The 13,001-nt window shown below is 46.9% G+C and overlaps 1 protein-coding gene across 1 annotated transcript in view; it reads right to left on the reverse strand.

The window, feature by feature from the left end:
• Positions 1-13,001, reverse strand: part of LOC137571181 (cytochrome P450 2K1-like) — a 46,077-nt gene that overhangs the window by 30,256 nt on the left and 2,820 nt on the right. The window contains exons 3-4 of the mRNA XM_068279995.1: positions 9,713-9,862; positions 6,824-6,984 (exon numbers count right to left, since the gene is read on the reverse strand). Of these exons, the coding sequence (XP_068136096.1) occupies positions 6,824-6,984; positions 9,713-9,862 (311 nt within the window). The remainder of the gene's footprint in view (positions 1-6,823; positions 6,985-9,712; positions 9,863-13,001) is intronic.

Here is a 13,001-nt window from a genome sequence, read left to right on the forward strand (position 1 = left end):
CCCGCTTTTGGGGGCCCTATGGGGTCGCAAGCATAAGGGGGGAGCATGCCCCGATCGCGGGGGGGGGTCGGAAATTCCCCCCACCCCCTCCGCTAGCGCTCCCCCCTCTGCCCGCTTCCCCATACAAAAGTTTGACGAAAGTAAAATAGTACCGGTGGTGGTGGCTGGCTGCTGCAGTGGCTGGCTGGCACTATGAAGTGACTGAGGAGGAGGAGTCGGAGTAGGACGCGTTGAGGGAGGCCGGGCAGCGGGCGGTTCAGCGGTAGTACCCTTGTGGTACTTCCGCCCTTTCTCTGACCTCACGTCCTCTGCATACGAGGGTACGCGTCACGCGTACCCTCGTATGCGTCATCACGCAGAGGACGTGAGGTCAGAGAAAGGGCGGAAGTACCACAAGGGTACTACCGCTGAACCGCCCGCTGCCCGGCCTCCCTCAACGCGTCCTACTCCGACTTCTCCTCCTCAGTCACTTCATAGTGCCAGTCAGCCACTGCAGCAGCCAGCCACCACCACCGGTACTATTTTACTTTCGTCAAACTTTTGTATGGGGAAGCGGGCAGAGGGGGGAGCGCTAGCGGAGGGGGTGGGGGGAATTTCCCCCCCCCCCCCCGTGATCGGGGCATGCTCCCCCCTTATGCCTCCGACCCCATAGGGGGGCCGTATTCGGCCGGGCATTCAGCAGTTCGGGCGAACCCGAACAGTTTGGCCGAACACCACCAGGTGTTCGGTCGAACTCGAACATCACCCGAACACTAACCAGAGACTCACTTTTAGAAACATTTGACCATCCTTAAAGTGAAATTCCACCTTTATTAAAGAGAACCCGAGGTGTGTTTAACGAATGTTATTTGCATACAAAGGCTGGGTCTGCTTATATTGCCCAGCCTCTGTTGCTAACCCAAACCCCCCTAAGGCCCCCCTGCACTCTGCAATCCCTCATAAATAACAGCCTCGCTGTGCGGGCTGTGTTTACATCTGTAGTGTCAGTCTGCTGCTCTCCCCACCTCCTGCATAGCTCCAGTCCCTGCCCCGTCCCTTCCCTCCAATCAGCGGGGAGGGAAGGGATGCAGGCGGGGACCGGAGTTCTGCAGGAGGCGGGGAGAGCAGCAGACTGACACTATAAAGATAAACACAGCCCGCTCTGACAAGCTGTGTGTCAGCAGCTTGGCTGTGATTTATGAGGGATTGCAGAGTGCAGGGGGACCTTACGGGGGTTTGGGATAGTGTTGGGCGAACACCTGGATGTTCGGGTCCGTTCGGCCGAACATGGGCCAGATGTTCGGCATGTTCGGCCTGAACCCCGAACTCAATGCAAGTCAATGGGACCCCCGAACATGTCGGTTTTGGGGGCCCTATGGGGTCGCAGGCATAAGGGGGAGCATGCCCCGATCGCGCGGGGGGGGGGGGGGGGTCGGAAATTCCCCCCACCCCCTCCGCTAGCGCTCCCCCCTCTGCCCGCTTCCCCATAAAAAAAGTTTGCGGAAAGTTACCTACTAGTGGTGGGTAGTGTTGGGTGAACACCTAGATAATCCTATCTGCAATGCAGGGGGAAGTTGGTCCGCAATGCGTGCTTCCGTACGTTTACATACTGCTGCGCACACATACTACAGCCGCCGGAGGAGGGTTTGAGCATGCCTTCGTCACTCGCAAGTAGTGTTGGGCGAACACTTAGATGTTCGGGTTCGCGAACGTTCGCCGAACACCGCCGCGATGTTCGGGTGTTCGCGCCGAACTCCGAACATAAGGGGAGTCAATGGGGACCCGAACTTTCGTGCTTTGTAAAGCCTCCTTACATGCTACATACCCCAAATTTACAGGGTATGTGCACATTGGGAGTGGGTACAAGAGGAAAAAAAAATTAGCAAAAAGAGCTTATAGTTTTTGAGAAAATCGATTTTAAAGTTTCAAAGGGAAAACTGTCTTTTAAATGCGGGAAATGTCATGTTTCTTTGCACAGGTAACATGCTTTTTGTCGCCATGCAGTCATAAATGTAATACATATAAGAGGTTCCAGAAAAAGGGACGGGTAACGCTAACCGAGCAGCAGCACACGTGATGGAACAGGAGGAGGGTGGCGCAGGAGGAGAAGGCCACGCTTTGAGACACAACAACCCAGGCCTTGCATGAGGATAAGAAGCGTGCGGATAGCAATTTGCATTTTGTCGCCATGCAGTCATAAATGTAATACAGATGAGAGGTTCAATAAACAGGGACCGGAAACGCTAACCCATCACAGATGTTCATTGTTCATGTTACTTGGTTGGGGTCCGGGAGTGTTGCGTAGTCGTTTCCAATCCAGGATTGATTCATTTTAATTTGAGTCAGACGGTCTGCATTTTCTGTGGAGAGGCGGATACGCCGATCTGTGACGATGCCTCCGGCAGCACTGAAACAGCGTTCCGACATAACGCTGGCTGCCGGGCAAGCCAGCACCTCTATTGCGTACATTGCCAGTTTGTGCCAGGTGTCTAGCTTCGATACCCAATAGTTGAAGGGTGCAGATGGATTGTTCAACACAGCTATGCCATCTGACATGTAGTCCTTGACCATCTTCTCCAGGCGATCGGTGTTGGAGGTGGATCTGCACGCTTGCTGTTCTGTGTGCTGCTGCATGGGTGTCAGAAAATTTTCCCACTCCAAGGACACTGCCGATACCATTCCCTTTTGGGCACTAGCTGCGGCTTGTGTTGTTTGCTGCCCTCCTGGTCGTCCTGGGTTTGCGGAAGTCAGTCTGTCGGCGAACTGGCTAGAGGAGGGGGAGGATGTCAATCTCCTCTCTAAAGTCTCCACAAGGGCCTGCTGGTATTCTTCCATTTTGACCTGTCTGACTCTTTCTTCAAGCAGTTTTGGAACATTGTGTTTGTACCGTGGATCCAGAAGGGTATAAACCCAGTAATTGATGTTGTCCAGAATGCGCACAATGCGTGGGTCGCGTTCAATGCAGTCCTAGGCCGAAGAGGTCATAGCCTAGGGTCACAAAAACCTGTTTATTTGGGCAATTTCAATGGTAGTGATGCTGACGTACATAAATCTCAGCCATGGCCGTTAGCAACGTCTGAATTTCACGAAATGTCTCATGCAGGTAGAAGACATATTGTTAGACTTGGATTCCAAAGATGGGGTCCCTACATCTCTGCAAACCAGAGTTACAGGGGTCCAAAATTGGTAAAATCCCCCATAGGCTTTCATTGCCTCCCTATTTCACTTTCCAAAATCTCACATCTTTTCAAAGGGCAATTGCTCAGCAGTGGCAAATTTTCTAGCATTGTAGGGACCCTTAGGGGGAACATGACTGGTGAGTTTCGGGCCCCTAGGCCGAAGAGGTCATAGCCTAGGGTCACAAAAACCTGTTTATTTGGGCTATTTCAATGGTAGTGATGCTGACGTACATAAATCTCAGCCATGGCCGTTAGCAACGTCTGAATTTCACAAAATGTCTCATGCAGGTAGAAGACATATTGTTAGACTTGGATTCCAAAGATGGGGTCCCTACATCTCTGCAAACCAGAGTTACAGGGGTCCAAAATTGGTAAAATCCCCCATAGGCTTTCATTGCCTCCCTATTTCACTTTCCAAAATCTCACATCTTTTCAAAGGGCAATTGCTCAGCAGTGGCAAATTTTCTAGCATTGTAGGGACCCTTAGGGGGAACATGACTGGTGAGTTTCGGGCCCCTAGGCCGAAGAGGTCATAGCCTAGAGTCACAAAAACCTGTTTATTTGGGCTATTTCAATGGTAGTGATGCTGACGTACATAAATCTCAGCCATGGCTGTTAGCAACGTCTGAATTTCACGAAATATCTCATGCAGGTAGAAGACATATTGTTAGACTTGGATTCCAAAGATGGGGTCCCTACATCTCTGCAAACCAGAGTTACAGGGGTCCAAAATTGGTAAAATCCCCCATAGGCTTTCATTGCCTCCCTATTTCACTTTCCAAAATCTCACATCTTTTCAAAGGGCAATTGCTCAGCAGTGGCAAATTTTCTAGCATTGTAGGGACCCTTAGGGGGAACATGACTGGTGAGTTTCGGGCCCCTAGGCCGAAGAGGTCATAGCCTAGGGTCACAAAAACCTGTTTATTTGGGCTATTTCAATGGTAGTGATGCTGACATACATAAATCTCAGCCATGGCCGTTAGCAACGTCTGAATTTCACGAAATGTCTCATGCAGGTAGAAGACATATTGTTAGACTTGGATTCCAAAGATGGGGTCCCTACATCTCTGCAAACCAGAGTTACAGGGGTCCAAAATTGGTAAAATCCCCCATAGGCTTTCATTGCCTCCCTATTTCACTTTCCAAAATCTCACATCTTTTCAAAGGGCAATTGCTCAGCAGTGGCAAATTTTCTAGCATTGTAGGGACCCTTAGGGGGAACATGACTGCTGAGTTTCGGGCCCCTAGGCCGAAGAGGTCATAGCCTAGGGTCACAAAAACCTGTTTATTTGGGCTATTTCAATGGTAGTGATGCTGACGTACATAAATCTCAGCCATGGCCGTTAGCAACGTCTGAATTTCACGAAATGTCTCATGCAGGTAGAAGACATATTGTTAGACTTGGATTCCAAAGATGGGGTCCCTACATCTCTGCAAACCAGAGTTACAGGGGTCCAAAATTGGTAAAATCCCCCATAGGCTTTCATTGCCTCCCTATTTCACTTTCCAAAATCTCACATCTTTTCAAAGGGCAATTGCTCAGCAGTGGCAAATTTTCTAGCATTGTAGGGACCCTTAGGGGGAACATGACTGGTGAGTTTCGGGCCCCTAGGCGAAGAGGTCATAGCCTAGGGTCACAAAAACCTGTTTATTTGGGCTATTTCAATGGTAGTGATGCTGACATACATAAATCTCAGCCATGGCCGTTAGCAACGTCTGAATTTCACGAAATGTCTCATGCAGGTAGAAGACATATTGTTAGACTTGGATTCCAAAGATGGGGTCCCTACATCTCTGCAAACCAGAGTTACAGGGGTCCAAAATTGGTAAAATCCCCCATATGCTTTCATTGCCTCCCTATTTCACTTTCCAAAATCTCACATCTTTTCAAAGGGCAATTGCTCAGCAGTGGCAAATTTTCTAGCATTGTAGGGACCCTTAGGGGGAACATGACTGGTGAGTTTCGGGCCCCTAGGCCGAAGAGGTCATAGCCTAGGGTCACAAAAACCTGTTTATTTGGGCTATTTCAATGGTAGTGATGCTGACGTACATAAATCTCAGCCATGGCCGTTAGCAACGTCTGAATTTCACGAAATGTCTCATGCAGGTAGAAGACATATTGTTAGACTTGGATTCCAAAGATGGGGTCCCTACATCTCTGCAAACCAGAGTTACAGGGGTCCAAAATTGGTAAAATCTCCCATAGGCTTTCATTGCCTCCCTATTTCACTTTCCAAAATCTCACATCTTTTCAAAGGGCAATTGCTCAGCAGTGGCAAATTTTCTAGCATTGTAGGGACCCTTAGGGGGAACATGACTGGTGAGTTTCGGGCCCCTAAGCTGAAGAGGTCATAGCCTAGGGTCACAAAAACCTGTTTATTTGGGCAATTTCAATGGTAGCGAGTCTGACGTACATAAATCGCAGCAATGGCCATTAGCAACGTCTGAATCTCACGAAATGTCTCATGCAGGTAGAAGACATATTGTTAGACTTGAATTCCAAAGATGGGGTCTCTACATCTCTGCAAACCAGAGTTACAGGGTTCCAAAATTGGTAAAATCCCCCATAGGCTTTCATACGCGTAGTTGATGTATGTATTGCGAAGTCAACTATGTGTGCGGTAATTGCGTCTATACGGGTCATTGCGCATGCGCAGAAATAGTATTGCCCTTCTATACGTATACAATTCCGCATTGGAAGGTGATATGTACGCATATATTAGTTCAACTAGGCGCATAGTTAGCGGATTATTGCAGACATTTTTCCGCATAAGGGCATAAGTGTCCGCATCAACTACGTTTTGCACTACGCGAAGCTTCCGTATTTTAACGCGTAGTCTACAAAATTCAAATGTAATGAAGTTACTGGTTTCGTAGCCGTAGTTTGTGAAGCGTATTCGTGGAAAACTACACATAGTTGCAGCGTAGCGAAGTTGGCTGACTACGACCATCCCTGTTTTTATTGATAATTTGCCACAGCAGCTTTAAGGTCAAGCTGCAGGGTCGCACAACACAACACACAAGTGATCCCCCCCCCCTTTTCTCCCCACCAACAGAGCTCTCTGTTGGTGGGGTCTGATTGCCCCCCCCCCATGTTTATTTTTTTTAAGAAACGTATTTATGTTGTTTTTTTTTGTTTTTTTTTACTATACTTCGTTTTTTGTTTGTTTTGTAAACCCCTCCCTCCCCCCCAGCCAGCCAATCCTGCAAGCAGCTGTCATAGGCTTCTGCCTATGAGAGCCGATCGCTCTCTTGTCCCCCAAGGGGACAGCCGTGTCACATGGCTGTCCCCAGTACAGCGCTACTGCTGATCGCAGCGCTGTACTAACAGAAAAGATGGCGGTTTCACCATCTAACAGTCTTCTGAGCGGCAATCGCTGCTCGGAGACTGAATGCGGAGCGGTGCTTCGCCCCCCAAGCAGGTGATGCGTGTGCAGCCTGCGCGCAATCTCCTGCAAAATGCAGCCCCAGGACTTGACGTCACTTGCCGTTAGGCAGTCCCGGGGCTGCCGCTGTGACCATGCCCATTGGCATGGGGGCGGTCTTTGGTCTTTAAGTAGTTAAAGGATTTCCTCTACTAGTTGTTGTTGTTTTTTTTGTTTGTTTTTTTTGTTTTTTTTACAAATCCAAAGGAAAACAAAGTTGGAGATATGGAAATGACTTACTCTGGATATTGGTGTCCCCAGAAGTCTTACATTCTCATTAACAATGTCTATGAGTTTCTTTATAGTAGGGTCTTCATTTTCAAATTTTTGGCTCAGTAATATGGACAGAATTATCTTGGCAACAGCTGTAGTAAGGATTCTCTGATTGTCAAAAGGCTTCCCTGAAAATTGAACACAGACATACAGGGGGACATTTATCAAGAGTGTCTGAGACAAAATATTATATGTTATATATATAGATTTTTAGAAATCAGTGCAGAACTGTCCCAGACCCAGACATCTTAAGGAGACCCAGTAACATAATAAAAGCCCTCTGGGGGAGAAGGAAGCTTTAGGGTCCCAGTGAGGCTTCCCCCTCTGCTGTAGGTTCAGGGAATCCAGCCCAAATACTCCCCCCAATCCTCCCCCGACAAGCTTGACAAGGCTTGATATATTTACCTTGCCAGGATCCAGTGCAGGCATAGCAGTGGCTCTTTGTTCAGGCCAGGCAGAAATAGCGGAGCCCAATTGTATTCACTCTACTGAGCAGGCACAAAAGGGTTCAGCTATTTCCGCCTTAACCTGAATGAAGAACGGTTAGTGTGCCTGCATGCTGTGTGTGTGTAGGATTAGGTTTGTGTCGGTAACATTTACCAATATTTTACTATCGAACGTTAGCACTTTAAATAGTGAAATATTCCACTATTGGCACTTTCCCTGGGCTCGATTTTCCTTGGTGTCCGTATTTCATGTACACAATATTTTCACACCTTATCAATAAAATGTCTTTTAAGTCACGAGCAAGCAAGATGTTTAAAATAATTTTCACAGAACTTTTTCACCTACTATTTTGCACTGTTTTTTTTTTTTTTTATTTATTTTTTTATTACAGAATGCCATCAAGTTATTTTAAAGAGAGTCTGAAGCGAGAATAAATCTCGCTGCAGACCTCAGAGTTAGCAGGGGCATGTGTGCCCCTGCTAAACCGCCGCTATCCCGCGGCTTAACGGGGGTCCCTGATCCCCCAAATCCCCTCCGTAATGCGGGGGAGCGCTTCCTGGTTGGGGCAGGGCTAACCGCCGCTGCCCTGCCCCATGCGCGTCTGTCAGCGCATATCTCCGCCTCTAACCCGCCCCTCTCAGTCTTCCTTCGCTGAGAGGGGCGGGGGAGAGGCGGCGATGACAGACGCGACTGGAGGCAGGGCTGCAGCCGTTAGCCCTGCCTCCAGGAGCGACCAAGTCTGCGACCAAGTGTCGCAGTGGGGGGTTTTGGGGTCAAGGGACCCCCGTTTAGCGGCGCTATTGCGGCGGTTTAGCAGGGGCACACGTGCCCCTGCTAACTATGAGCTCTGAAGTGAGATTTATTCTCGCTTCAGAGTCTCTTTAAACAGACAATGAAAAATCATCTCTGGTAAAAATTTAGCAGAAAAGTTGAATTAAATAACGCCCATAGTGGTTGATGCATGTAACTGCGGTAATATTGTTGTGCACAGACTGGGGGCCTTAAAGTGGACCCAAATTAAAAATACAAGATTTCAGAAATAAAATCTATTTTCTAAATTATAATGATAAATAGTAGCCTTTTTTCAGCTGCATGATGACAAATATAAAATATTTTACATATATTGGAGGAACCCCTCCCTTCCTTTCATATTGCCGGGAATTTCCAGCAAACTGGTGGAGGAGATAAAAAACAAAAACAAAACACAGGATGCTACTGATGATGTCATAGAAGAGGTGAGCTCAGTTTGTGTGAGATTTCACATAGACGACGCCCCTGTGAGGGAGGGTAGCTGATGACAAACACACCCATGATCTAAATCCTCCTACTAAGATCAGAAGTAATGGCTGACACCTGTATAACCCTACTTATGCAAAGAAAAGGGTGAAACGCATGGACTGAAATGTGCATAGGCTTGAAGGAGTGTTTATTTATCTTTGTATGTGTCAGAGTGGTGCAACTAAATATTTTGAATTAAAAAAAATGTTGGTTTGGGTCCGCTTTAAAGGTATTTTATTGATGAGGTATGAAAACATCTCCTGCAGTAATACTAATTGCATCTCATCTAATAGTTGAGAAAAATAAGTAAGAATAAGTAAAAATAAGAAATGATCATTTATGACATTCACTGGGAGTTTTGTGAATAAACCCCTACGTATGACCTTCTTCCAGGTCAACTGGAATCAAGTGGACAGACCAAAAGAACCCCTTATATAGTTTCACAGAAAGGGTCAGTGGACAGAACTGCGTGCATGAAATAGCAGCGCAAGAAAAAATGTGCTCAGGGTGAAGCCAAAATCTTAATAAACAATATAGATCGTGTTCAACTGGGCGCGGGTTGAAGCCAAAAACATGTAAATGATGAGTACTGTTTTAAAACAGACGGCAAATGAAAACAAAAACATATTTACTTTAAAAAACATTTCATAATTCAGAAATATAGCTGAACCTAACCCTACTCTCACACAGAACCCTCCCGTTGTGGTGCCTAACCCTAAGAAACCCCCCTCCCCTCGATGGTGCCTAAACCTAAGACCACCCCCCAGTGGTGCCTAACCCTAAGACCCCCCCTGGTGGTGCCTGACCCTAAGACCCCCCCTGGTGGTGCCTAACCCTAACCTTCCCCTGCACAAACACCCTTACAAACGTATAAACAATAACATTAAAATAATCTTACAAAAACTGTAACGTTGCAAGTTTCAAAACGGTAACATACTTCGAAAATGTAATATTCTATTGTTGAAAACGATATTTATCGGGTTCCCAAATTGCTTTGGGCATTGTAATGACTATATTTACATTAGCGCTTATGGGGTGCCCAAACCGTCCATTAGCTGCAGACGACCACATTTCCTGCTTCCAAAGAATCTTGGTGTTGCTGTGAACCTTGCATTGATGGTGATCACTCACCTTTGTATGATCGGAATATCTGCATTAATAATTCAACTTCTGCTGCAATCTTGTCCTCTATAGACCTCTTCCCCATTCCGTAGTCACGTAGGCTGGAGAGGGCAAATCGCCTCATCACCCTCCAGTTTTCTCCACTTGAGAAAGCAATGCCTGGACAGAATAAAGACTCTATAAATGAAAGTATTTTTATGTGCTGAGAGACTCATTTCTGTATCCTACCATTCTCTAGATAGTTATATATATATTTTATCTCTACAGGTCTTTTGTCTTGTTCCAGCTTAGAAATTGCACTGCATGGCATTTTGATGATACTCCTCTACCCCATTGGTTAATTAGGTCCCAGGCAGTATATAAGCAAAGCCACAGCACCCATACTCTCACAGAGGCGCTTGGCTTTGCACCAGACCCTGATTAGGTAAGTCCATTGCTAATTGCACACCCATTGTTTAAAATAGACATCTTAGCACCCTCACCCTGCCTTTCACCCTTTGTCACTTCAGCGCTTACTATTCAACTTTTTAGCCACCGTGCTAGTAAGAGATTTTACCTCTACTAGCCTTCTCCTTTACATTATGTTGTTATAACACTAGTACCTTTTTGCAGTTTTTACAGTGGATTCACCATATTTCCTTTTTACCCTATGGGCCTTTGAATTTATTTAGATTACATTTAAAATGGCTTTTGTGGTCCACAACACTATACACTTTCGACTCTATGGGCCTTTGAAATTATTTAGATGAATTTTTAATAGCTTTTTATGGTCCATAACTTATTTGTACAGTACTGTATTGTACTGTATATGTTCCTCTTGTCTTACAAATGTTATCAGGCATTAACGCACCTGCAACCAAAGAGCCTGAATACAGCAGCCTTCCATGGGTTTCACACTGACATATGATGATTGCACCAGTGCTGCTCGCATACCGCCTTTTCAAAATCCAGATTGGATCCGGTTCCACAGATATCCAATCCGGGTCAGATATCCGATTTCAAAATTTTCCAATCCGAATCGGATATCCGACTCCAGTATCCGGGATATCCAGGCAAATTTGGATATCTAGATAGAAAACCCGGAAGTGACCTTTAAATTGCTTTAAAAACATTTTTTTTGTGTAAATGAGGCATGTAGCATCATTATTTTTTTGAAGGGAACACTAATTGATGATGTGGGAACTTAAAATCCCCCCCCCCCCCAAAAAAAAAAAATGGCTGTCAATTAACATCAGGACTAGGTTCCAGGAAGCGGTCGTGCAGCCCACATTGTGTCCAAAGTCCAACCGCACAGCTGGGACATGGTAGTTTTCAGCCCAGACACCTCCCAAAAATTACGCAGCAATTGTGTTTTGGGTTAAGTATAGGTGATATCAGTACAACAGCAGTGGCCTGTGGCACCCTGGCGGTGGGAGCAGCAAAGGAAACAGGAGCAGGGCAATGCAGCAGCAGATGTAACGTCTGCCAGGAGCATCCCGGATGTGGCACTTGGCAGTGGCACATGGCACGTGGCGCTTGGCATGTGGCACTTGGCACATGGCACTTGGCACAGGGCACTTTGCACTTGGCACGTGCAAAGTGCCACATGCAAAGTGCAAAGTGCCATGTGCAAACACGTGCAAAGTGCCAAGTGCAAAGTGCAAAATGCCACGTGCAAACACGTGCAAAGTGCAAAGTGCCATGTGCAAAGTGCCACGTGCAAAGTGCCACATGCAAACACGTGCAAAGTGCCACGTGCAAAGTGCCACGTGCAAAGTGAAAAGTGGCATGTGGCACTTTGCACATGGCAGTTTGCACCTTGCACGTGGCACTTTGCACTTTCCACGTGGCACTTTTCACTCTGCACGTGTTTGCACGTGGCACTTTTCACTTGGCACTTTTCACGTGGCACTTTGCACGTGCCATGTGCCACCTGCCACATGCAAAGTGACACGTGCAAAGTGCCACGTGCCAAGGGCCATGTGCCAAGTGCCAAGTGCCGAGTGACAGTCAGACAGCAGAGGAGAGGACACTAACTGTCACACTGGCACTACTCAGCAGCACAGCAGTTCTGTAGTAAGCTAACACAGTAGTATTACTACTCTAACAACTACTAGCAATGACTGCAGTTCTACAGTACTAACTACACAATGACACAGTAATGCCATTCCCTAATCCCTATCCTAACCTATACTGTAGCTAGCTAAGGCTAATAGCTGGCCAGCAGGCAACAGCTGTCCTGGTCTGTGCACAGCACACACACAGACACATAGCAGCTGCCTGCAGCACTGGAGCACACACTCTGACTGTCACACAATTAAATCAAGCTAATTAACGATTTAACAATAGTGTAGTGATAGTGAAGGGGTTAATCACTTAACAGCTTTAGCTTTACACTGTATACACACTTGCTAGGCCATCAGCACTGGAGCATGTCTCTCAGTGAGCAGTGACAAGCAAGGACGATATTTCTCATCATGGCAGCCCTCATTATTATACAGGGGGGCTGGCCAGTGTTCCTTTCTGTGATTGGGTGCCAGGGCTTAGGCTGGGAGCCCTCTGATTGGCTCAATGAGGTCAGGTGGGGCTGGTCAGGGTTCCCCTCTGTGATTGGTTGCTAGGGCTTCTGCTGGGAGCCCTCTGATTGGCTCCAGGACGGCCTGGACGTCATACAGTATCTCAATAGTCGGATTTCTGCATTGCCCAGCCAACTATCCACAGATAGCTATCCGGATTTGGGCCCAGGTATCCGCAATCCGAATCCGGTTGGATAGCTGAAAAAAGGTTGGATATCCGGAATCCTGATGAGCAGCACTGGATTGCACCACCCAATGTTTACTATATCTAGGGTCAGCATCATGTGGGGCCAAAACCATGTTTACTAAATTACTATAACATAAGTTTTATTATATCAGAGTTTACAATAACAGGCGTTACTCCCATATACTTATAATGGAGATTGGCCGGGACCTGGAGAGACAAGACAAATAACATTTATATTGCGCTTTTCTCCTTGCGGACTCAAAGCGCCAGAGCAGAGCAGCAGCCACTAGGGCGCGCTCTATTGGCAGTAGCAGTGTAAGGGAGACTTGCCTACGGTCTCCTACTGAATTAGTGCTGGCTTACTGAACAGGCAGAGCCGAGATTCGAACCCTGGTCTCCTGTGTCAGAGGCAGAGCCCTTAACCATTACACCTTCAGCCAACTGCAGGTTGTTCACTGTACTCGAATGTTTACCATACCCTTGTTTATTATAACGAGATTATACTGTACTTACCGACAGGGGTGTTGCTAGGATCCTAAGAGATCCAGGGCACTTT

The sequence above is a fragment of the Hyperolius riggenbachi genome, chromosome 4 (assembly GCF_040937935.1).
Source record: "Hyperolius riggenbachi isolate aHypRig1 chromosome 4, aHypRig1.pri, whole genome shotgun sequence".
In the NCBI taxonomy this organism is placed as follows: Eukaryota; Metazoa; Chordata; class Amphibia; order Anura; family Hyperoliidae; genus Hyperolius; species Hyperolius riggenbachi.